This window comes from Acomys minous (assembly GCF_964271855.1).
Source record: "Acomys minous genome assembly, chromosome: 4".
In the NCBI taxonomy this organism is placed as follows: domain Eukaryota; kingdom Metazoa; phylum Chordata; class Mammalia; order Rodentia; family Muridae; genus Acomys; species Acomys minous.
This window is the reverse complement of record NC_140486.1, coordinates 110,879,750-110,906,363: the sequence shown is the minus strand read 5'-3', so window position 1 is coordinate 110,906,363 and position 26,614 is coordinate 110,879,750. Positions and strand designations below refer to the sequence as shown.

Here is a 26,614-nt window from a genome sequence, read left to right as displayed (position 1 = left end):
TGATAGTGAGCGCCTTTAATCCCAAAGGCAAAGGCAGCTGGATCTACATGAGTTTGAGGCAGCCTGGTCTACAAAATGAGTCCAGGACAGCCAGGGGTATTATACAGAGAACCTTTGTCTCAAAAAAGAAGGAAGGAAGGAAGGAAGGAAGGAAGGAAGGAAGGAAGGAAGGAAGGGAGGGAGGAAGGAAGGGAGGAAGGAAGGAAAGAAAGATCAAAACAAAAGGATCTGGTGGTCAAATCAATGCGGACATGGGCTTCATCCCCAGAATGCCTCCAAGACCTGAGTAATGAATTTAGTGAGGATATAGAGCGCAGGGAGTGGCACATTTATTTAGTAACAGAAACTTCTTCCACACAGCATGTGATCTGTGGATTCATCAAATACACTTTGAAAATCAAACTTAACTCCTGGTTAGGTACAGTCGTCTATGGCACATGGACCAGCATAAAAGGAAAACAAAAATACTTTAACACTGGATCAACCCACTTTCTAACCATGCGACTAAAACAGCCATCACATTTCTCTGAGCCATCCCAATGACTGCCCTCCAAACCCACCAGCAGCACAGCCTCAAGTCCACAGTCGCGTATGTCAAATCTACACTTTTCTTATTTTGCTGGGGGGGGGGGGGGTTCTTAAAATGTGCTTCTTCAAACTCAATGAAGTTTAAATTAGTCCTCTTAGGAAAACACAATGAACATATACACACACACACACACACACACACACACACACACACACCACACACACACACACACACATTCTCTCTCTCTCTCTCTCTCTCTCTCTCTCTCTCTCTCTCTCTCTCTCTCTCTCTCAAACCAAGTGAGAAATCCCCGGCGATTACACTATAACAAATATTGACACAAAGGAAGAAAAAAGCATGTTGAAATGTATTAGAATCAACCTGTACAAAAAAAAAATTAAAATATAACCTGAAACTGTTCAAGTTCAGAAAGTCTAGTCAAGTCCTTTTCTCTGGCCAGGAGTATGTTGTCATCAGAGGGCTCTGGGTCACCAGCCAAGGAGGGGCAGGAAAAAAGGAGAAAGAAGCAGCAATGGTCCTTCACCAGTCTGAGGGGCTTCGGCACCACCATTCCTACACCAGGGGCAGCCAGTAGGCATGAAAAATCTTGGGTGAGCAAATGTTGGCAGACAATCCCAGTGAGCAGCCGGGCCCGCATGCCAAATCAAGGCTGAGCAGTCAGAGACAGCAGGAAGAGTAGCCAGCAGAGGACACCAAGCTAGGAAAAACACCTTCTGCCACCCACAGACCCAAGCACCCTCCACTTGCATCAGACACCAGAGGTTAGTCAGCCCAGCGCCCCAACTTGACAAGAGATTTTGGCTGGGCTTAAGAGGCTGAAAACCCAAGGGTTTAGTAAACATAGCCCAGCACCACATCCTTCCATGGCCTGAACTGGCACTGCCAACAGGGGTAAGGCAGGAGAGGGAACAATGTGGCTACCTGGCTAGAGACACTTGCACCATTGTGTGTACTGTGGTACATGGGGCTGGAGAAGCAAGGGCCCCTCTTCACTCAGAGAGGAGCCACCTCCACAGTCATCCCTCGGGGCTGAGTAAACTGCCTCCAGCTTAGGACCAGCCTGACAAAATGACAAGGAGCAAAACAACAACTGGGAAGGAGGTAGCCCATACGCAGAGACAAGGACCCCTGGAGGGAAGCCGGGCAGTGTCGGACCCTGTTAGGATGGCATCTGTTGAGCCCCTGAGTCTGAAGGGAACAACTAGGAAAGGAGGCAGGGGAGGAGCAATCATTTTCCGCAATGGTACCAGTGGACGGGGAGGTACTGGTGAGGGGTGGGCAGATCTGGAACTCACTGCAGTTAGAGAGGGGAGAAAATAGGCCCTGGGTGTCCCCTCCCGACCTGACCCAGGCCTGGTGAGTGCCAGCTGCCCCAGCCGGCCCTAGTGGCGGCTGGAGACCAGACCTTTCACTTTGGACATCTTCTTAGTGGGTTGCCTCTGCTCAGTATGAGGGGGACACTCCCGTTCAGCCAGCTGCTGCTCCATTTCCTGAGCCGAGGAGGATGCTGTTGCTTTGAGGGTCTTCTTGATGTTGCTAACCTGGAGGGAGAAATAAAACTTGTGTGAACTACCTGTTTGTACCCAAAACTCACTGAGTCCTGCTCTCAGTATAAAGATCACCCAGAGAAGCAGGCCAAATCTGAAATGACATTCAGAAACCCAGAGGAAGGCAAGCAAGCCGCTCATGGATGAAACGGAAATGAGTTTAGCAAAAACATGGAACCAAGAGGTGGAAGATGGCCCCAGAGACCAGAAGAGACTGGAGTTACAGATGGTTGTGAGCTGCTACAGGTGAGCGAGCTGAGCTCGAGTCCTCTGGAGGAGCAGCAAGCGCTCTCACCCACTGAGCCATCTCCACAGCCCACATGTTTACAGTTTAGGACGCAGCGCTCTGGTACTAGTATAAGCAGCCTTCTACTTACCTCTGCACACGGGGAGCATCTGGGAAGGACACACTCTTTGAGTGAGCTTCCTAGACCAGACACGTGTCTTACGCTGACTCAGTGGCATTGTGTAGATTGAGTATCCAGTGTGGGAAGTGACTCGGACCTGAGGCATTTCAGACTTCAATGTTTTTCAGGATTTTGTCATAGACAAATTGGGGTTGGATTTTACTGTTGTCCAAAAGTTTGTTCAGACTGAGACCAAAGAGACAGCTCAGCAGTTAAGAGGACTTAATGCTCTGGCAGAGGAACTGGTTGAGTTCCCAGCACCCACATCTGGCAACTCACAATCTCCCATAGTTGCAGGGGATGTGACATCCTCCCTGGCCTCCTCAGGCACCAAAATACAAGTGGCATTCACTCAGACACACAATATACACATAGATAAAATATAAGTAAAAACGTTTTTTAATGTCTTTGGCCAGCCATGGTGGCATATATCTCTTATCCTAACACTGGGAGATAAGGACAGGCAGCTCTCTGTGAGTTCAAGGCCCAGTCTGGTCTACATAGTTGAGTTCCAGTCTAGCAGGACTACATAGTGAGATGAAGTTTCATAAATAACAAACAAACAAACAAACTCTTAATAAAAGCCACAACTCTGCGTTTTTAAAAAATCTACTAGTAGGCTAAGCAAATAGCGTAGTGAGCAAAGTGCTTGCCATGTAAGCACAAGGACCTGAATTTGATGTGCACCCACATACAAAATGCCAAGCCTAGTAGAACACAATTATAATCCCAGTGTTCGGTGGCAGAGACAGGCAGGTCCCTGGGCTTCACTGACCAGCCAGCATAGCCTACTTGGAAAGTTCCAGGCCAATGAGAGACCCAGTTTCAAAAAGGAAGGAGAGTACCCAAGGAGTGACACCTGAGAGAGTTCTCTGGCATCCATTTACCTGTGCAAACTCGTGCACCCACAAACCTATGCACCTGTACCCACAAATACACACACAGAGAGGGAGACAGACAACAGACAGAAAACAGACAATCACAGCTAGCGCTTCTGCCAAGCAGTACAGAACTGAGGGTGGCCATCCATGTCCAGGATTCAAGACTGGCCAGCCCGGCAGGTCTACCAGTTAAACCTATTTAGCCTCAAAGCCTTTAAGGGATCTAGTTCCCCACCCCCACCCCACCCACTTGATAACAAGTACTCCCACAAATGTGTCTTCTTTGACCTACATCTGACCAGGGCCCTTCTGATTTCCTTCCTCAAGGGACTGGCTTATAGGCTATCTCTGGCCCACGTCCTCTACCCAGGTAACCTAGGTTTGTAGAGCTTTTCAAAGCATAGGCCTTGGGAATGTTCCAGTGGGCTGCACCTGTTAACAAAAATGTAACCTGGCACTATCAGAGACCCTAAAGGCAAATAAGAAACAGAAGAGCTCCCCAGAGTAGAAAGCTGCCTTTGAGGAGGGGACAGGGGAGAATACAGGGCAGGGGTGGGGACAGACAGGTGTGGGGACAGGTAACTGCAGTCCCAGAAGTCCAGAGGCTGAGGTGGGAGGATAGAAAGCTTGAAGCCAGCCTGAGCCTGGGCTGAATTTTAAAAAGCAGGCAAAAGCAAAAAAGGCAAACACAAATCAAGCCCATAGGAAATGCTAGTGAGACGTGAGAGATGGTGAGAATTGCTCTCTATAAAGTACCCAGGAGGCATGGTTTTAGCACACTGCAACAACCTAACTCCTGAGGGATTTTCTACACAATAAAAAAATAACACTTACTCTGTTCTATTACCTACATTGCGTGGAACACAGCCTGTTTTGTGAATGTGTAACAATAGCTATATATTAAATTTCCACAAACACCAGACATGGCACATTCAAATATACATTAAAAAAAAAAAAAAAGATTCCAAAAGCAAAAGTAATGAGAAGGGCCTTTGTCAATGCTGCAAGCCATCATTCCAGGCTTGCTCAGAGATACTGCCAAGCCTTGGAACGCTACTGCTGTGTATGCCTCCCCCAGGTACACTGAACTATACTTAAATAATGTTATGTCTATAAAAGGCTAATAAGAGAATTCTGAGGCAGTTTGTCACAGGGCTGACTGAACTCTGAGGGAGGCCCTGGAAGGCACAACTCACCAGAAAGCTGTTGTTCTAAGATTTGGAAGGAAAACAACAAGTTTCTCCCCTCTGAGAACAACATTATTTAAAGACAAATGAAAAAATACATCTCACCTACTCAGTTGAGAAAATGGTTATGAATTTAGGCCAAGCGTAACAGAAGCAACAACACAAGGAGGGTATGACAGAATTACCTTTGTTCTCTGTAGATACGTGCTGAGTTCAGGTGAGTGTGCAGTAAGCCCCTGAGTATGGCTCAGCCAGGAGATGGCGAGCATGTGCTCTCGGTACCAGACAATGGACAGGGCCCTGCGTTCAGCTCGCTCTCTCCATCAGTCTGTTGTAAGTCTTCTAGAAGGCTAGTAGGTCATCAATTATTTTAACTGGCATGACAGAGGTGCCCTGCCCTTTTCCTCACATCTCTTTCAAATTTCAATACTTTTTAATATTTATTTTATGTGTGTGTGTTGTCGCCTGAGTGTACATCTGTGGACATGTGTATAAAAGCCTACGAAGACCAGAAGAAGGCCCTGGATCCCCCTGGAACTGGGGGTTCAGGTGGCTGTGAGCTGCCATTGAGTGCTGAGAGCCAAGCCTTGGTCCTCTGCAAGAGCATTAAGTCCACTTAACTGCTGAGCCATCTCTCCAGTTCTCTTCTATCCATTTTTGAAACCCACCCCAACATTCCTTTTCCTCAACAGCTCCAAAATATACTGTCCACTGAGAATTGTACAGTCCATAATGGAAGCCTGCTCACGCTCTGCTAACTCCCTACGTGCCTGTACTAAACACCAGGGCGTTTAAGGGCAATCATCTGTATTCACACCAAAGTACATGATGAAAACAAACACTGCAAACTAATATCTAGGCAAATCCTAAGGACAGAAGCTATTGTCCCCTTTCTCCTTACCTCTGCCTCCACCTGCTGCTGAGTCCGGTGGTGGTTCTCTTTGTACTGGTTGGCTCTCAGAACTTGCTGTTCAATGCCCAACAGGACTGCCTCACAGCCATCACACCTGCAATGGAAAAACCCAGGCCTGAGCTGCAGTGAAGCCCAGAAAGGCGCCTGCAGACTCGGAAGTCTCCCCCCCAAATCCTTCCAGCCCTCTATGGGACTTCCTTTAGTGTCCCCTCTGCAGGTCCCTTCTTCCTTCCAAAAAGGTCACCTAAATAGGCAACACAGGCCAAGGATACAGTGGCTTGTGGGTACTTTCTTAAAATACAGCTCTAATTTCAAGTCTTTACAGCCCATACGAAACAGTTTTGCAGACTAAGACTAAAGGAGGGACAAACTCTTTAAGTAAGTGACCGCTACAAGTGACTGATCCCTTTCAACAGAAAACATAAATTTTCCAAAAGCACACTATCTTAGAGATTGACTTTTTCCTCAGAATTTAAAGTTATTTCCTAGTTACCAACCACTTCTTACTTTTATTAGCCCTTTTTTTTTTTTTACTTTTTATTTTAAAATTTGAAAACAGGCTGGGCTTGGTGGCACAGGCCTTTAATTCCAGCACTCAGGAAGCAGTGGCAGAAGTAGTCAGAGCTGAGTTCAAGGTTAGCCTTCCAATACCAGCCATGTCTACAAACAGATCTGCACTCAATAAAAATATTTCTGAAAGGCAGTATAATGACTATTCATAAGCCGTCCACTATTATTCAATATGGTCAACATTCTGCCATATTTGTACCGTCTCTCTGGACAATAATTCTGTTTCCAATTCACCTCTAACATCTAAAAAGGAGACCAGACAGTCTCTTCCAGTGGCTGACGAGATGCCTCAGTGGTTAGGAGCCATCTTGCTGCTCTTACATGGGACCCAAGCTCAGTTCCCAACACCCAGGCACTAGCTCACAGCCATCCGTAATCCCAGTTCCAGAGACTCGGATGCCCTCTTCTGACCTCTGTGGGCAGACAAGGTGCTTATAAAATAAAAATAAATAAGTTTGTTTGTTTGTTTTTAAATCTGGGTGTGGTAGTACTCGGGAGGCAGAGTCGGACAAATCTTGAGATTAAGGCAAACCTGAGATATATAGTTAGTGCCATGTAAGCCTGAGCTAGAGAACAAGGCCCTGTAAAAAAACAAAAAACAAAAAACAAAAACAAAAAAAAACAACCTAAAGGACAAAACAAAAATAAAGCAAGTTTCCCCCTCTCAACACAAAACTGCCCACCCTGTCTAATAGCATCCAGCATGCCAGGAGCCTATGTGGGAACACACTCCCCACTTTCAATAATGCTCTCTCCCTCAAAACTTCCTACATATCTCTAAGATGCTCTGGTTTCATAAGCTCCAAATCATTTAAATAGCTTATAACAGGGCTGGAGTCATAGGTTAAGAGCACTGGCTGCTCTTCCAAAGGTCCTGAGTTCAATTCCCAGCAACCACATGGTGGCTCACAACACCTATAATGAATGAGATCTGGTGCTCTCTTCTGATGTGCAGGTGTACTTGCAGGCAAAACACTGTATACTCAATAAACAAATAAATCTTTTAAAAACTAAAAAAAAAAAAAAAAAAGCTTGCAACAAATCCTTGTAAAACTTGTAATCTCTTTGGCAAAAATCAAATTCCACTAAAATAAAAATATAGCCAAAAGCCCTAGTTCTTTTTACTAAATTCATTTACTCATGGCGAGAGGGGATAGGTTCTCCAACTGGCTTCCAACTCATAAACCTCCCATCTCAGCATCCTGAATGCTAGGATTATAGGCATGTACCACCACACCTTGTCACCAAATTCTTTATATACTCAATTGTCAAATACTGTATGCATTGGTGTTCCAAATCACAAAAGCCCATTCACTGTTATACAAAAACTAACTTCCTAAACTTGGCCAAAATGAATTTACGGTTGGAAGGTGCAGATTTTGTGCCACACAGCTAGAATACAGAGACTCTACCTGCATCTCCACACGAATAGTTTATAACCCACTGTTAAAACTGCCCAGCTGCACTTAAAGTCAATTTTACGAGCCAGGCACCAGGAGGCCTGGAATGATTATTAACACGCACAGCTGTAATCACAAATGCAGCCCCTGTCTCAGTCCTAAGCCCCTGCTTCCTGGCTGCCCCAAGCTCACTTCTGAAGGTCACAGTTCTGCAAAGAGAGGCACAAAGGACACACTAGAACCTCCCGCCATCTCCCAGCCTCACCACTCATGCAAGGTCTTGACGATATTATTGATATCTTTCTTGCGGATGTCTCGGCCAATGCAGAAGTCCACTTCCAGCAGCTGGTTTCGCTGGTCCAGCTTGCCCTGGATAATGTCAGTGTAGACAGCTTCAATGATAAGGTCTTCTAGTTCCCGGAGGTTCCTCATCTCCAGGTCCTTCAGCAGCACAGAATAGGGGATACACTGTGGATAGGTCACACGACAGTTCTAAAAACCACTCAGCAAACATTGGGGGGAAAATTCAAGTATTACCTGTCTCTCTGTGCTTAGGCAATGCACACCAGTGGTCATCATCAATAGCTAAGATAATAGGAGATAGATAAGCTGTGGAACCTGTGACACCCAAACAAGATCCTGCAGCACCCAAGAAGGCATCTTTTTAGTTTTCTATATCCTGGACTTCACCCAGCTCTTAGCTTCTACATCCATAGTCTTAACATATGCTAAACACGCCTTCCACAGGAAAGAGAAATACTCAGTGTGTGCTACACTGCCACCTTCTGGAGGCTTGCAGCATTTGCATATGCTGAATGGCTGCAAGCCTCAAACAGATCCCAGGCACTGATGGTTCCACAGTAGAGGCATAGCAAAACAAAATATATACACATGACAACAAAAACCACACACAGGTTATCCTGAAATTTGCTCGTTTCTCAAACTCTTACAATCAACATACCAATACCAAATCTCCAACAACAGCCCTGTACCAATGACTAAAAAACCAGGATCTAATAACCTATATTCTACAAATCCTGAGATATCAGAACTAGTTTAGAAATAAAGCGATTAAATAAGTAGAAACAGGGGCTGGAGAGATGGCTCAGTGATTCAGAGCACCGCCTGCTCTTCCAGGGGTCCTGAGTCCAATTCCCAGCAACCACATGGTGGCTCACAATCATCTATAATGAGATCTGATGCCCCCTTCTGCAGATAAAGCACTCATATGCAATAAATAAAATAAATAACTCTATTTTAAAAAAGTGGAAACTGACAGGAGGATGGTGATGGCAGAAGAGAAACACAGCACACACACCCGAGAGCACCCACGCTCTCCAGGGATGGTGGGAGGGTGTAAATGAGAGGCTGCATAAGAAGAAAACAGTCTTCCTACTCTTCACCAGGCTTGAGGAGTCCATGACTAAGAGAAGAAAAAGGTCCTTGTGTCCCCATTCCCCAAGAAACCAGGGCTGACGAGGCTATGGTGCAGCACAGTGGTGGAGCATCAGACAAGCCCTGAGCTCGGTCCCCGAGTTTAATCTCCAGGACAAGGGTGGGGGAGGGAAGGAGGAAGAAAGGCACCTCCCACCTGAGGTACTAGGTTGACAACCAGAAATTTGTGATTAGACCAGATAAAAGATAAATTAGATTAGACCAGATAAATTGAAAGGACAATCAAGGAACAAATATGCAATTCTTTTTTTGTTGTTGTTTTGTTTTGTTTTGTTTTTTGAGGCAGGGTTTCTCTGTATAGCCTTGGCTGTCCTGGACTCACTTCGTAGACCAGGCTGGCCTCGAACTCACAGTGATCCATCCACCTGCCTCTGCCTCCCGAGTGCTGGGATTAAAGGCGTGCGCCACCACCGCCCGGCCAAATATGCAATTCTTTTTTTTTTTTTTTCCGAGACAGGGTCTCTCTGTGTAGCCTTGGCCGTCCTGAACTCACTTTGTAGACCAGGCTAGCCTTGAACTCACAGCGATCCGCCTACCTCTGCCTCCCGAATGCTGGGATTAAAGGCATGCGCCACCACGTCCAGCTCAAATATGCAATTCTTAATCCCAGAAAGATGCAAATTCTCTGGCATACTCTCACAAAAACAGACACAGGTAAGGAAGAAGTGAGCCAAACAACTATAAATTAATAGGAGTCTGTCCCCTCTTTGTTAAAAGCTGTAAGCTACTGGCTATAAGGTTTCTTCTAAATCAGTTGAGGCAGAGAACCTGCAGGTATGGTGTAGTGGAATCTTACAGGATAGGGACTAATGTTAGCATATGAAAAATTAAGTAAAATCTAGCTGTACTATAAGTAGCTGGTTTGTATGGGATGGTTAAAAAGGCCAAAGATAAGATTTCTTTTCCCTTTTTTTTTTTGTCTATGAAGTTCTGTTTTATTATTTTTTTGGCCTGTTTGATGTATGTGTGAAACAATGTCCAACAATAAACCGGAATTTTATTTTGCTGAGTTGTTCTAGCCAAAAAAGAAAAAGAAAAATTAAGTAAAATCAAAATTAGCAGCTGACACAAAAATTGACCTTGAAAATCCCAAAGAAAAACAGAATATTAGAGATCTACCTCTCACAAAATAAGGTTGGGGGAAAGTGGGTGGGGGAAGGAGGAAGGGAAACTATTGGGGGACAATAACATGATGGGCCTTGTTTAGTGCTGATGTTATGATTTCTTTAAATAAAATAACCAATGATATCACTGCTCAGGGGAGCAGGCTCATGATTGTATAAATAAAGGTGGCTCTTCAGGGCCACTTGCTTTGCCACTTAAAAAAAAAAGAAAAAAGGAAAAAGAAAAAAAGAAATCTACCTCTCTGACTGTGGCTTGATGATAAAGAATATTAACCTAACATGCACAAGCCTTGAGTTCCATCCACAGTGTCACCACGTAAGTACAAATCCACTCAGCCCCCACAGGAAGTGTTCCATCCAGCATGAGTGCATTTAAATATGTGTTAGGAAATTCTGGAAATTGTTAATTTGTTACAAGAGCCTTACCAAGGCCAGGTGTGGTATGACACACCTGTAACCCAGCATGTGGGAGGACCACCAAGATTGTGAGGCCAACCCCTGCTACCTAGTGACTTTGAGAATAGCCTGGACCACACAGTTAGAGTCTGTGTCATCTTAATAAAAACAGTCAAGAAAAAAAAAGACTCCTATCTCCTAAAAGCCTTTAAATAGCAGGCTCCTCTTACTATGGCAAAGGGCTTCCCTGTATGAATCCCCACAGCAGGCCAGAACAGAGACCTGTTGAATCAACCACTGCTGGGCTTGCTTTTCCAAAACAGAGCGGGGAGTGAGTGACTGTCCGCACGTTTTGACTGTCATCTTTTTATCTGCCAAGTACATCTCATGCAATTGGGGTATGACTAGCTGCAAGTTCTTTCACTGATGCCAATGAGGGTTCAAATGAAGACAAGAAAGGTTTGGGACGGTACCTTCATTCTTGATGCTAAACTCACGATGGTAAGATGTTTCAGCTTGTTCTGCTGAGCTGCGCTCAGTTCTGGCAGGCTCTCCTTGTTGGCTGCTCAGCCCCACCCACCACAGAAATCAAGACACAAAATAAAATTAGGGTTTATTTTCATGATAAACGCATCAACTCCCCCACCAAGTCTGCTACTAGATCACTGTCAAGACTGTGCACTTACTCACTCAGCAACCACTCCCTTCTCTGGAAGATCATGTGCTTCCAGAGGGCAAAGACCCAGTCTCCACACGGAATTCAGTATGAAAGCCAGGCACGGACAAAGGGAACAACAGCATGGCCAGCTACCTTAATGGATGCTGTTGGTGCCCCGTGAAGCTCAGGTAAGTTCAACCAGCCTTCACTGAGCATGCTGCGTGGAGCAAACACGTCTTACAGGGAATAAAGGATGAAGGAGACTCCGGGCTCTGACAGGGGCAGCACCACACCACTCCATGAGCATCGCCTGTGTGGAGTGACAACTCAAGAACCCTGGACCTGTCCTCAGGTTTGTTGCTTTATTTTGTCGTTGCTTTTGACACAAAGGGGGTTGAGATAACGTCTTATGTAACCACAGGCTGGCCTGATACTCATTATGTAGTTGAGGATGACCTTGAACTCCTCATCCACCTGCTTTTCCCTCTGCCTCTCAAGTGCTGGGACTGCACGTGTGAGACAACATGCCCAGCTGCAGTCTTACAATCAGATGTTGCAATCACTACAAAGACAAATGTAAAACTACCAGAAGAGAAAAGTAGAAGGCAAGGAAGAGAGGCTAAAGAAAGAAGAAAAAAGGGGACAGAGAAAGAGCAAACAAATACAATCTCAACTGGGAGATACAAAACCCAAAAAGGTTTCATGGAAGAGGAGTTTGCGATGATCACAGTAGCAGCCACACATAACACAGAGAGCAGAGCCAGATCCACCCACACATCTGCACATGCAGCTCCTCCTACAGTGACTCCATGAGACAGATGGCAAACGTCCTCAACCCTTTAGCCATACTTCTGGATTCCAAGATACTGACAGGGTTGCTCTGTGGAGCCCTGGCTGTCCTGGAATTGACTCTATACATCAGGCTGGCTTTGAGTTCAGAGATCCACCAAGGTGTGGTAGTACTTGGGAGGCAGGGTCTGTAAATGTGAATTTAAAGCAAACCTGGGATACACAGTTCCTGGCAAGCCTGAGCTAGAGAACAAGACCCTGTCTCAAAACAAAAAAAGCAAGTTTCCCTATCTCCGCACAAAGCTGGCCAGTCACCCTAATACCATACTGCAAGCCAGGAGACTATGCGGCTCACCTGCTTCTGCCTCCTCAGTGCTGAGATTAAAGGCCTGTGTCACCACCACCCAGCTGAATTTTTTCTCTTAAACATAATGTTGAAATGCATCAAGTGACAATTCCTACCTTGAACTGAGGCCAGTTGCTTATCCTACTTGTGTCTATTCATCTGTTTCATGAAAAAATTATGGATATGTTTAACTTCAGCTATTGCCTGCATCCCATGAAACTGCTACATAAAAAAGCACATACTACCTTTCTTTAAAAATATCTTTATTCTTTTTAATTCTGTGGAAATGTCTGTGTATGGGTATCTGCACATGTATACAGATACCTTGGAGACCAGAAGCATCGGATCCCTGGAGCTGGAGTTATAGAGGGTACTGAGTTGCCTGATGTGGGTGCTGAGAACTGAACTCCAGTCCTTTGAAAAAGCAGCATGTGCTCTTAACTGCTCTCTCTCCAGCCCCATGTTACCTGTTTAAGTCCCCCAAAATTCTAAATCCTAAAAAGATTTAGCCTAGAGAGAAACTAGTATAATTACTCTTATTTTACAGATAGGGAAACTGAGGCACACCTGTGATCATTTAAATTGCTAAGAGACACACAACTAGTAGAAATGGAGCTGGAATCTAATGCATGCAGGCTGCTTCCAGAGTCCCTCACAGTGCTGCCTTCTTAGGCAGTGACAGAGTGCTGCCTCCTTAGGCAGTGACAGAGTGCACTCGGCAGAACAAAGAGCAGGTCAGAGAAAGGTTGCGTACCCGGAAGTGGCAAACTGTTCACCCTGACAGCAACACAGAATAAGAAGAAGTGGCCAGAGAGACAGGAATAGATGGCAAGGAAGCGTGATGGGAGTCCCGAGTACCCAGCCACACTTATACTATTGAAAGAGAGGAGACAAGAGGAGGGAGAAAAGAACTAGAAAAGCCAGAAGGAAAAAAAAATGAGTTAGAAATAAAGTAACATGTGGGTATACAAGTACCTTACTCCTGATTATTTACTGTTTCTGAGTATTTTATTCACTGTGTTTGTGCTAGTGTGTATGTGAGTGTGAGTACACTCACGCTGTAATGTGCATGTGGAATAAGAGAACAACTTCCCAGGATTGGTTGTTCCATAGAGTGAACAGTCTGTTAGGCTTGCACAGCAATGGAACTACCTACTGAGCCACCTTGCCAGCCCACTCCTCAGTTAAGATTGTAATTTAAAAAGAAGCGTCTTCTTACAGGTAATGGTAATAAACAGAGAGATCCACAACTGTACAATGTGCCAAGGGTGAGAGACTCTGGAGCACTCAGCACTAACAGGGATGCCTTCATCAAACTCGTCCCCTCAAGCCTCAGAGATCTATACAGAAGAGGAGTTGGAAAGATATTTGAGAGCCAGAAGTAGTAGACAGCTCCATAGAAACAGTGTCATCCAGACATAACAGGATGATGAGCAAATGAACTCACAGAGACTGTGATAGCACACTCGAAACCTGCGCAGGTTCAAACCAGAGAAAATCCCAACATTGAGAGGGGAAACAGACACAAGGTCCCGGCAGAGAAGCTATTTGTAACTGCTGCCTGCTGGGAGAGGGAGAATGTTCTTCAATGGGGTGTCCCTGAGTATAGTCTATCAAGCAAACCAGGCCAGGTTCCATGCCTACAAATAGTGCAGCAACACAAAATGGAGTCCATGGTTTTTGCCAGTCTTTCGTTTTGTTTTGTTGTTTCCAAGACAGGGTTTCTCTGTGTAGTCTTGGCTGTCCGGGACTCACTTTGAAAGATCATGCAGGCCTCAAGCTCGAAGGGATTCACCTGCCTCTGTCTCCTGAGTACTGGGATTACAGGTGTGCACCACCACGCCCAACTTGAGGGGTTTTGTTTTTGTTTTTGTTTTTGTTTTTTGTCTTGCTTGTTGTTTTTACTTTGTTTCTTATTTTGTTTTCTTTTTGAGAGGAAAAAAAGAACATGGAGTTGAGTAGGTAGAGAGGAGGGGAGGATCTGGGAAAGCTAAAAGAGGGGAAAGAATAAGTTAAAATACATTGTATGAAAAATTTTAACAAGAAAATAAGAAAATAAAAACATTCACATGGGCTAGGAATGTAGCTCAGTGGTATAGTGGTTTATTATGAAATAGTAAAAATGAGTCCACACATGGTACCACATATCTGTAAGATGAAAAACTGGAAGGTGGAGGCAGGAGGATCCCGAGTTTGAAGTCAGCCTGAGCAACACAAGACTCTGACTTACAATAAAAAATTACATTTAGAAAATATGTATTAGAAATATTTGTGGCCTGGGAAAGGCAAGGTATGGATGCATATACAATCTAATTTTATCTATAAAACATCTACATATACACGTCTATATATCACATCTAATTATATCTGTATAACAAAAAACTCAAGCATAAGGGAAAAAACACGGAGAACCATAATACTAACAGTAACCTCATGGTCTATCATGTTTTATTCTTTTGCAAATTTTCTTCAATATGGTAATCTTATTTTAGTAACATTCAAGTTGGGCATGGTGGGTCATTCTTATAATATCAGCACTCAAGAGAATGAAGCAGGAAAGTTTTGAGTTCAAGATCAGCCTATGCTATACATAACCCAATCTCAACAAAACAAAGCAATTAAAAACAAAAAAACAAAAACCTGTGGGGGGGGGGGGAGGCTGGAGAGATGGCTCAACAGTTAAGAGCACTGTCTGCTCTTCCAGGGGCCCTGAGTTCAATTCCCAGCAACCACATGGTGGCTTACAACCATCTATAACGTGATCTAATGCGCACTGTATACATAATAAATAAATCTTTAAAAAATTTTTTTAAAAACCTGTGTGTGTGCGTGCGTGCGTGCACGCTAACACAATGTGCATTGTAGAGGTCAGAGAACAACCTGTGGGAGTCAATTCTCTCTTTCCACCATGTGGGTCCCAGAGATTGAGCTCAGGTTGTAAGTAAGGCTTCATTATCAGGTGCCTTTACCTGTGGCACCAACTGAGCAGCACCCTTCAAAAAGAAATCCTGACCATCTTTAAAACACTGAACTGCCAGCCGAGTGTGGTGGTGCATGCCTTTAATCCCAGCACTCAGGAGGCAGAGGCAGGGGGCGGATCTCTGTGAGTTCAAGGCCAGCGTGGTCTACACAGTGAGTCTACGACAGCCAAGGGTACATAGAGAAACCCTGTCTCAAAAAACAAAAACAAAAACAAACACTGAACTGTCAGATACAATGAAGCACGCCTTTAGTTCCCACACTCAGGAGGCAGAGGAGGCAGATCTCTGTGAGTTCAAGGCCAGCCTGTTCTGTATAGTGAGTTCCATGCTGGCCAGGACTACACAGTAAGACCCTATTTCAAAAAAAACAAAAGCACGGAATTATTTTGTTAGCTGGGTGCCCTACAAACACTAGTTCTCAAGGCACTGATCTGAGAAATAAACAAGGGCTCTGTTCATAGCTGCTCATGCACACAATTCCCATTTTATACCTAGGAAATTAAACGGCTATCAGGGAAATCCTTTGATGAAGCTACCTTCAAGGCACAGAAGATGGAGGTACAGTCAAGTCAATAATCAGACCTGCCTACCCTGCCCACACCTACACATTATAACCCACACCTCAGCCACCCTACAGACAGCTCCAAGAAGCAAGTCTTCTAAAGGATCTTAACCAACTCACCTAAGTAATCTGGGTATGTACCATAGGCAAACAGGTTCAGCAACTGCAAATATGCAGCATTAGCTCCTTCTGCAAGCTGAAAAAAAAGAAAAAGAAAAGTTCACCACACAACAAATTTCCACCAACCACTACAATAGTCTAATAGAGAACATGTGACCAAATGCCGAAGATGTCATGGCCATTTTTTCTGTACTGTTAGATTTAATAGTCCCTAAGGTCCTTTCCAATTGTGATTCCTGGAGAAACCCTAAACAAGATTATTTTAGTCTAAAAGTGCATCTTCTTCCTTCCTCAGTAAGACATTTCGCACAACATTTAAGAGGTTCAAGTACCCTCTTCCTTCCCTCGCCAACTGCCTCTTTGCTTTAAGTTCACTCCATCACAAAGCTTTATGCACCAGAAGCAGTTCACGTTGTTTCAGGATCTCCCCTGCCTGAAAACAAATACTGACAGCTGGGAGAATTGCCTAGCCTGCACAGAGAGCCAGGGTCAATCCCAGCACTGCATAAACTGGATGTGCCTGTAATTCCTCAGGAGGTGGGCACAGGGATCAGGAGCTCAACGCCATCCTCAGCTACATACCGAGTCCAAAACTAGCCTGGATTACTTAAAAAGGAGACACTATCTCAAATGAAAAAGCAAGAGTGAAGTGAGCCTGTCTATATACCAACTCTGTATGATTTTTGTTTGTTTTATTGTTGTTGTACATGATGTATGTAGGATGTGTATGTGTGGTCATGTATGCAATGCACATGTATACAGTCACAGACAACTTTGTGGAGTCTGTTTTCTCCTCCCACCTTTAGGAAGGTTCTTGAAGATCAAACTCTGGTCATCAGGCTTACGTGGCACCTTTACCCACTGAGCCATCTTGCCAGCCCCCAACTTAGTATGCTGACACCTACTATCAATCAAATTTGAATAAACTGCATGGCTAGTTCCAAGTTTCAGCACTATATACGGCCTGTGAGCCCTGGAAATATTAATAGTGTAAAGTGTGACAAAAAAGCTATACTGTAACAGAGTTGTCAGCCTGAGCCAAATAAAACTGTTCTTTATAGTACTTTGATGCTGGTGGCAAAAAGGCATCCCCAGGGGGAAAAAAAAATGCACGGAGCAACTGAGTCACTTTGCACAGGCCCGGAAGCCTCACTCCTCCTGAAGATAAAGGACAGCACTCCATGGCACGGCGGCTGCTTAGCATGCACAATACTGTGGGTCCAAGCCTCAGCACCACACACAGCACTTCTTCCAACTTAGCAAACTCCATAAGGCAAAACAGTTCAATTGATCTTCTCTTTCAAAAAAAATTCCAATAATTGCATCCATAATTTTAGAACACTGAAAAACTAGCTTATTCCTGACTCAAAACAGGAAAAGCATAAAGTATAGGCTAAGTGATTTGCTAAGCACCAGTAAGCACTGATGTGAGACTAGCATCCTTACATACTGTCTGAAGTTACCGTGAACTCCTCAAGGCTCAGGGGCAGAGTGGAAGAGACTCAGCAAAGAGCACTGCGTCTAGCTGCTGCTTTTCACACCGACAAAGCTATCTGGACTAGACTATCTTCTCTAACAAAGGCACCCCAAAACTTCTCTGACTGCCTAAGTCAGTAAGATCTTACCAGCTTGCTTTCATCCATTTCCTCTTACCCAATTTTCAACAGTCACAAAAAACAACTACATGGCATGTTCATTTGGGTTTTTCTCCAATCTAAAGAGACACATTACAGTTGATCAGTTTTTCTACTGGGAATGAGCCTAGCCAAGCACAGTGGTACACGCCTGTAATCCCAGCACACAGTAGGTGGAAGCAGTAGGAACAGCATCAAGGCCGGTCTAGGAAACATGAGACTCAAGCTAAAAAAAAAAAAACCTAATTCCCAAATCTTCCTCAAAGAATTATTGATTGAATTTTTACTAGAAGTCTGCTGTATGTCAGGCTACGTACTCGGCTCAAGGAAGCCATGGTAAGCACAGCAGACCTTACCCTCGCAGACCTTCATATAACAAGCAAGAGTGGCACTAAATAAAAACTTACAGTTAACAAAAAAGAAGTCAGGCTGGCTGGGAATGTGGCTCCCAGGTACAGTGCTTTCCTACCATGCATGCATGAAGCCCTAGATTCAGTCACCAGCACCAAATAAAACCAGATGTGGTGGTACATGCCTATAATTCCAGAATTCAAAAGGCAGAGACAGGAGGATTAAAAGTTCAACATCATCTTTAGCTACATATTAAGTTTAAGCCTACAACACAGACAGGAGCTTGTCTCCACCTGCCACACACACACACCAAACTTTTTATGTGGCTCCATTTCTATCTTTGGCCACCCTAGAAAGAAGATCTATGTGTGAAGTGACCACAGGAACTCTATTTCCCAACCAAGAGCAATAAGCAGGCATACAGTGCTGAGCCCAATAACCTGGACCCACACCTCAGGTTACAATTGGCTCTGAGATAAAGCTGACAATGGATGCCAATGGTGTCATAGTGTCCTTGGAGGTTGGCTACCTAACAAATGACAACCACTTCCTATATGCAGACTACCACCACCAAGAACATCAGGGCCACCGTCAGCAGCATTCAATAAATGATTAACAAGAATTACCTTGACCTAGATCAGCAGGCAGTAGTCACGCATACAGCCAGCGGCATCCTATATAGGCAGAAGCTGGTGATGGCAAAGGGAGGAGAGCCTGCCCCACCAACACACTGAAAACTCCTGAGAACTCCCTCCAATGCATAAATATGTCTGCAATTTTCTCAAAAAAACAAAGAAAAGTTGTGTCTAAAGTGAGAGGTACAGGCTGAGAAGCATAAATTGCTTTGCATCTCTTTGTTCCACCCAGTGATTCCTCAACAAATCTCATTTTTAATGTACAATGACCAAAACCTAACTACAACAGTCAAACATAACACTACTTTAAGTCAAGATCACTCATTTCAGCCGGGCATGGTGGCGCATGCCTTTAATCCCAGCACTCGGGAGGCAGAGGTAGGCGGATTGCTGTGAGTTCGAGGCCAGCCTGGTCTACAAAGTGAGTCCAGGACAGCCAAGGCTACACAGAGAGACCCTGTCTCGAAAAACCAAAAAAAAAAAAAATCACTCATTTCTTACCATCTTTCAGTCAGCTAACAATTCAATCTAATTTATCCAAGAGCAGAGGAACACTGAATAAAAGAACTCCTTGATCTCCTCCCCCTGGCCCACCAATTTCCATCTTTCCTTTAATAGAGAACCAAACAAGTCCACAGGGCTTCAGTGTTGAAACTCACTGGAGAATCAGAAAACATAGCATAGAGAAGACAGAAAAACTGTCTGAAAACTATTCTTACCTCCTGAACATTGGCCAACTCCAGCAGTTCTCCAAACACATACACTCCAGGAGCCTCCAGCACCTGGCTTATGAGAGCAGTGAGGGCTGAGCCACTGGTACCTTTGGCTAATAAAATAAACTGCTCCAAGAGGTTACTTGAGGGTTTCTGTTCACCTGCCATTCTCTGGTCTTGAGATCTGTCCAAAAGGAAAGTGGGTCAGTCATTCTACTACCTTCTCCTTTCAAAAGTGTGAATTTAAGCTGAATCAGACACAAGAGGACTTTAATCTCAAAATCTTCAGAAAAACAGCTCCTGAATTGAGATACAATAGCCACTTTGTGAGATGGACAGAATTCAGCCTGGAGTTGAAGATATTCTGTCCTCAATTCTGAAGCACACAACCCTATCTGTCCCCTCAGAAGCATCACCTTCTAAGGCCATAAAGCTGACCAGGGCACACAGGAGTTTCTTTATATATGTTGTGTATCTACCTCACTTACAGGTGTGGGTTAAGAGATAGAGAGAGAATACTGCCCATGCAGTTTTTGTGTCATTAGAATCCCACCTACAGCCAGGCACATATCAGAAACAAAGTGAAGACAAGAGCCACACTTCATTTAATCAAAAACTGCAACTGAAAGTGATGCTGAGCATACCATACAAGGCCCTAGATTGCCCAGCAATGAAATAAAAAGTCATTTAAGCATAGGAAAGTGGTAAAAAATAATACAAACTTAGTCAGTGGCAATTCAAATCTAGACAATACATTCTGTTTAAGTCAGGAAATACATCTATTTGGCCTCCTGATGATACAGACTTTTTAACAAACATAACTCCAAAATCTTAATAACAGGATATAAGAAAACTGTGTCGCTATCATTTTTTAATTGATTTATCTACAAAACCATTTTGTCGGCATGTATGAATGTGCACCACGTGAGTGCCTGGTGTTCACAGAAGACAGATAGGGCATCAGATCCCCAGAGACTGAAGTCACAGATGGCTGGAGCCATCGTGTGGATGTTGGGAATCAAACTCAGGTCCTTTGGAAGAGCAGCCAATGGTCTTAACTGCCGAGCCATCTCTCCAACCCCCAATGTAGATATTGTACTGTCATCTTCAAGATATTAGGTAGAGAAGAGTTCCTCAATTGTGTGAAATAAGTATATGCTGAGTATGAGTGGACTCTAAAGGAATCTCACATAGGACTTGTCTTCCAGAAGTGATACACACTGAAGAGTCTGACACAATGAAAGAAAAGGGGTGTATGTTTATGAATAAACAAAAAAAACCCTATGTTTTCCTGTGGAGTTATACAGCACCCTTTCAGGATATTAGGAAAAGTAAGTATGTTGCCTCACCTAAGGTTACCTAAGAAAGCCCTGTCAGAAACTGAAAAAGAGAAGTGCTAGAAAACAAAGAGTTCTAAGGAGGGAAAAATAAAGCTGAGGAATGGAGTAAGAGAAGGAAAGAAATAGAAGAAGACAGGAAAGAAGAATACTAAGTTAGAGAGGAACAAAGACTGCCTCCTCCCCAAGCAGACACAACTAAAAAGATAGATGGGACTCTCAGGCAAGATACTAAGGAGATAGGGATGAGGATGGGCAGGAACTTGGGTGCCTCCAAAAGATCTCAATTTCAAAAGCAAAGCCTGTGGGGATAGAGAGTGGATGGAATAAGATGGTGATTAACGTTTTCTTCTGAAATGGGAGGCTTCTCGAGTAGGCGGATAGGGACATGGTGGAAATAAATTCCTAACTCAGGAGGACGCTTTTCTGAAGGACCAAAAAGGGTGAAAGGAGACAGCTTTTACGGGAAGGGGCACATCAAGGGCAGACACCATGTGGAAGATGACAGTTGCAAGCTAGAGTGGACGTCAGGATTGCTCCTAGCCAGCAGCATAGAGTGAGAAGCCTCCCGGCGTCCTGCAACGGGGGCGGGGCAGCGTGGTCATCGGCTTTCTTGGGAAAGCCTGCCGGAGCGAAGCGGGAGGTTCAGGCAATACCAGCGCAGCCTGCCCTCTTGCCGTCCCCTACCTGTCCGCGCCAAGTCTCTGTCCCCTTCGCCGATGTCTCGGCCTCCCAGAGCCTGCCTGCAGGTTGTCAAGCTTCCATGATCAGCCCGGCGTCCGGCACTTTTCTGTCTCCGCCGACCCGTCACCGATGCTCTTCCCCCAGAAAGCTTCCCACCATTGCACTAGAGTTCCGCCTACACAAAGTTCCCATTCTGCTTGCACAACTTCCCATCTTAAGAGTCAGGCAGGAGAAGAGGGTCCCCTCTGGGCTGCAGTCCCTGAACTGGGAGAAAAGGCAAGTAAAACATGGAGCCCAAGGAAAGGAATATGGCCTAGGTGATTCTAAGGCCATATAGTAGCCATCGTCATCACTATCCTGGGCCAAAGGCATCCCCGTTTGGCTGACCTTGCTCTGCAAGTGCACCCTGAGACAACTGCAGCTACCCTGGGGTTCTGAAAAACATTACGCCTAAAGACAACATTACTTATTGAACTATTTTTTTATGTGACAATTGTTTTCCATATTTATCTTGTCAGCATCTCATAAAACTATGATTTAAAAAAATGATCCGTATAAAAGATTTCCATTTTCCAGGCATGCTAACTAAAGCTGACAAATCAAGTCAGTAAGTGGCAATGTTGGAAACCAGGCTGTCTGAAGCCAAAGACTATATTCTTAACCTCTATTCCGAAAATATTTACAAATAAGCAGGTGGAGACTGGAGAGATGGCTCAGCAGTTGAGAGCCTTTGCTGCTGCAGAAGACTTAGGTTGGGTTCTAAGCACATAACAGCTAACACCCACCTGGAAGTCCAGTTCCAGAGAAATCTAAGACCCTCTTCCGGCCTCCTCATACACTGCACTCACATGATGCACATATATATGCTCAAGCACACACATACATATTAAAAATAAATAAATCTTTATATTTTTAAGCAGTTGATGGGCCTAGAGAGGTGGCTCAGAGGTTAAGAGCACTGGCTGCTCTTCCAGAGGACCCGAGTTCAATCTCCAGCACCCACATGGCAGCTCACACCTGTCTGTAATTCCAGTTCCAATGGCTTTGACACCCTCATACCAATGCACATAAAATAAAATTAAGTAAATTATTTTTAAAAATAAAAATTAAAAATAAATACATTTTAAGCAGTTGAGTTGGGTCAATAATGGTTCTGTAAGCAAAATGTCTCACAGACATTTGGTATCCTGAGAAGATAGCCAAGGGCTGCCATGAAATTAAACAGTTAAACAGATTTCTTCAAGTGTATACCACAGACTTTCAGATTCTAAAGACATGAAAAAAGACCTTTTTACTTGGAACGAAGGAGGCTAGCACCAACCAATTAACTCTTTTGTTTTGTTTTGTTTGTTTGTTTTTGAGACAGGGTTCTCTATGAATAGCCCTGGCCGTCCTGGAACCCACTTTGTAGACCAGGCTGGCCTCAAACTCACAAAGATCTGTCTGCTTCTGCCTCTCCAAGTGCTGGTACTACAGGCATGCAGTACAGAGCCCAGCTATGCTAGTTCTTTTTTTTTTTTTTTTTTTAAAGAACAATGTCCTCCCATATTTTCCTGAAAAAAAAAAAGCAAAACAAAAAACAAAAAACAAAACCTCTATTAACCATACCCTCAGTGGTTTCTTAAATTCAAGGGAAAAAGCAGTATTTTTAAAATTTCAAACCATTATATTACATTAAAATTAATCATATCTGGACAGGCAGTAGTGCTGCATGTCTTTAATCGCAGCACACAAAGAAACCCTGTCATGAAAAACCAAAATACAACAACAACAATAACTATTACTACCACTACTGTTGTTGTTGTTGTTGTTGTCATCGTCATTATTGTTTTTATTTCTGGCTATAGGTAGTGCTGTAGTTACTGCCCAGCCTGCTGTTCCCTTACAATGTGCTTAATAACATTTTCTTTCTTAAAAAAAAAAAAAAATAGGGACTGGAAAGGTGGATTAGCAGTTACGAGCACTTGTTGCTCTTATGGAAGACCCAGGTTCAGTTCCCAGCACACACATGGCAGTTTACAAGCATCCACGACTCCAATTCCAAGGGATCTGACACCCTCTCTGACCTCCAAGAAAACCAAGCATACATATGGTGCAAGGACACACACGCAAGCAAAACACTCATATCCCTAAAATAAAATCAATCAACCTAAAACAAAGTTTTAAATCTTTACCGGGGATGAGAGGTAGATGAGTGGCAAAGCTCTTGCCTGGCATAGGCAAGTTCTTGGGTTCAATTCCCGATACTGACACAACAACAAAAAAGAGATAATTTCTATTTTTTCAAAGACACTAGTAAGAAAATGAAGACATGCCACCTCCTTGGAAAAAAATATTTGCAAGGCGTATGTCAGAAAAAAAAAATTGTAAGACTACATGAAGATCAATAGGAGGACAGACGCCTAATTTCAAAAAGTGGGCAAAAGCCTTAACCAGGCACTTGACAGAAAGACCATTAAATAGGCAGTGAAGAAAACCAGAAATGAATACTTTAAGGAAATACCACATTCAGCCAGAATGACTAAAATTAAAAAGACTTATGACAATACCCAGTGTTAACAAGAATAAGCATCAAGTAGAACTTCCCTACATAGCGGGCAAAAGCCCCAGTTCTACAACGCCTTTCAAACCTAGCACCATCTACTGTCACTCACCATCCACGTATCCGACCAGGCTAACACTTCTTCCCTGCAATCTACGCAGTGTGCCAACAAAAGGAAACATACAAGAGTGCTCACTTCAGACCGGCTCTCTGTTAATGATAAAACTCAAATGCCCACCAAGAAGAGATTTAGAAGAGGGAAACTCTGTCGTTTATACATACAACTCGCCAAATGAAAAATGGTACAAGCACAAAAACACTAACAAGAAAAGTAGACAGAGACTATACATACTGTATAATCACATTTAAGTAAAACCTACATATATATTCAAATACAGAGAAGATATGTAATAGTCATAAAAGCAGGAAAGTGGATGTGGTACTGATTAGGAAAGGGCATAATGAGTTCCGCATCTTGATTTGGGTGGTATTGATTGATGTATATTATCTTCTCTTGCTGAATGTATGATATATCTTATTAACAAAGGTAACTCAGGATTAAAAAAAAATTTTAACACGGAGGGAAAATCCTCATCCCATAAGTCAGTGGTTCTCCACCTTCCTAAGTTCTGACCCTTTATAATACAGTTCTTCATGCTGTGGTGGCCCCCAACCATAAAATAATTTGCACTGATACTTCATAACTGCTATTTTTCTATGTTATGAACGGTAATGTAAGCATTTTTGGAGACAGAGGTTTGCCAAAGGGGTTGTGCCCCACAGGTTGAAAACCGCTGCTGTCGCCTGGCTTGGTGGCACATGCCTATAATCCCAGCACTCTGGGAGGCAGAGGCAGGCAGATCTCTGTGAGTTTGAGGCCAGCCTGGTCTACAACGTGAGTCCTGTCTCACAAAACAAAAGCAAAACAAAACACTGCTTTAAGTTAAAATGCCACTTCTACCGTAAAGTCTTGCTAGTATTACACTTCATCAGAACGTCTAAGGCACTCTCCACTTGTTTGTTTGTTTGTTCAGGGTTTTCTGTTTTGTTTTGTTTTTCTTTGGTCTGTTTTGGTTTTTGGGTTTGTTTTGTTTTCTTTTGTTTTTTGTTTTTTTCAAGACAGGTTTTTATCTGTGTAACAACCCTGGCTGTCCTGGACTTGCTTTGTAGATCAGGCTGGCCTTGAACTCATATAGATCCACCTGCCTCTGCCTCCCAGAGTGCTGGCATTAAACACATGCGCCACCACATCCGGCCACTTGTTCTTAACCAAATGGCCAAGAAGCAGCCTTCTGTGGCATTCTGATGTCTTGTGTGTCATTTATCAACTCCATCTTGAATTCTCCTTATCTCCCTAAACAGTTATGTACCTTCCAAACTAACAGTGACTTATCTTACATTTAACTTGGTACCTGACCAAAAACAAAACACAACAAACAAAAAAGAACCCAAAAAGTTTGCTAACTAACAGTGACTTATCTTACATTTAACTTGGTACCTGACCAAAAACAAAACACAACAAACAAAAAAGAACCCAAAAAGTTTGCTGAGTTACTTGGGATAAGGGAAAAAAAAAAGTGGATGTTCAAATGGGTATAGTGAGAACAGGGGAGGCCTAGGGAAGAACATGTTTCTCCAAGGAAACAGAGGATTAAACCAACTTTACCTACTTCCTGGAAAAAAAAAAACCTTATTAAATGTCAATTTGAATGGCAAAAAAGCAAGCAAAAGCTGGATGTGGTGTCTCACACCTTTAATCCCAGCACTTGGGAGACAGAGGCAGGTGGATCTCTGTGAGCTCCAGGGCACCCTGGTGTACAAAGAGCATTCCAGGACAGCCAAGGCTGCACAGGGAGACTCTGCTCAAAATATCAAAGAAAAACAAACAAAACAAAACCAAAAAGCAGCAAGCAAAAACAGTGGCGGCACACACCTTTAATCCCAGCAATCTGGAGGCAGAGGCAGGTGGATCTCTGTGAAGTCAAGGCCAGCCTAGTCTAGAAAGAGTGTTCCAGGACAGCCAGTGCTATGCAGAAAAACCCTGTCTTGAAAAACAAAACAAAACAAAACAAAAAACAAAAACAAAAGCAAGACCTACCTAGACTGAGGATAAAGAATTATCACATTAATCCACCAAATAAACACCTAGTCTCTGGGTGTTTCAACACTAGTTGGGAAAACTGTTCATTAAGGAAAAAAAAAATCACATTGTCATGCTTCTAAAAATATCACCTCCCTAGTGTAGTGCAAACAGAATACATTGCAGGTCAGTAGACTTAAAGTCAGATTCTGTCTCAACTTGCTGTGATGCGTGGCCAGCCAGTCTCTGCCTCACTGGGCCTCAATTTCCTCATATTTAAAAATAAAAGATTTTTTTTTAAATTGGATTGGCAAATTCTTTTAAGTCTTCCTGTACTGGCACTGAGTATACAATCCTTACCTCTCCCAGTCTGAAGCAGAAACACAACGTAAATCCTTCAGAACACGTAAAAATGCACCCCTGACTAAATAAACTAGCACTATTTGAGGAAGTCATTTTGTTCTATTATCTTCCACGGCTTAATCCGTGGTTTTGTTAGTTGTTTGCAGTCTTACCATGGTTTGCAGACTTCTGAGTTCCGTGTAAACAGAAGTTAACTGGGCTGACACGTCTCCAGGGTCAAAGAGGACCGGCCCGCCAGGTTTCAATTAACAGGATTCAGAAACCAACCCCACAGAAGGATTCCAAATATGCGCACACTGCGCGGCACACTGGAACCTAAGTTAAAAAGACGGGTCGCAGAGTGTGCTGGGATTTGTAGTCCCTGCCCTTTAGTGGTGCACTGGGATCGC

The 26,614-nt window shown here is 43.7% G+C and overlaps 1 protein-coding gene across 4 annotated transcripts; it reads right to left on the bottom strand.

Moving 5' to 3' along the window:
• Positions 1 to 873: 873 nt before the first annotated feature.
• Positions 874 to 26,571, bottom strand: COPS7B (COP9 signalosome subunit 7B). 4 transcript variants are annotated; one of them, XR_014778656.1, is made up of 9 exons: positions 26,378 to 26,571; positions 21,244 to 21,504; positions 19,226 to 19,403; positions 15,887 to 15,962; positions 10,904 to 10,992; positions 7,721 to 7,923; positions 5,474 to 5,579; positions 4,758 to 4,922; positions 1,963 to 2,091 (listed from the first exon to the last, which is right to left on the bottom strand). XR_014778656.1 is itself a non-coding variant. In XM_084779220.1 (8 exons), exons 3-8 carry the CDS (start codon positions 19,385 to 19,387, stop codon positions 1,933 to 1,935), a joined length of 795 nt encoding a protein of 264 aa, XP_084635346.1. In that variant the 5' UTR covers positions 19,388 to 19,403; positions 21,244 to 21,504; positions 26,378 to 26,568; the 3' UTR covers positions 874 to 1,932. The 4 variants fall into 4 exon arrangements, 3 of the variants coding, with proteins under 3 accessions (XP_084635346.1, XP_084635347.1, XP_084635348.1); XM_084779220.1 differs by lacking the exon at positions 4,758 to 4,922 and having other exon boundaries at positions 874 to 2,091; positions 26,378 to 26,568; XM_084779221.1 differs by lacking the exons at positions 4,758 to 4,922; positions 21,244 to 21,504 and having other exon boundaries at positions 874 to 2,091; positions 26,378 to 26,570.
• Positions 26,572 to 26,614: the final 43 nt, after the last annotated feature.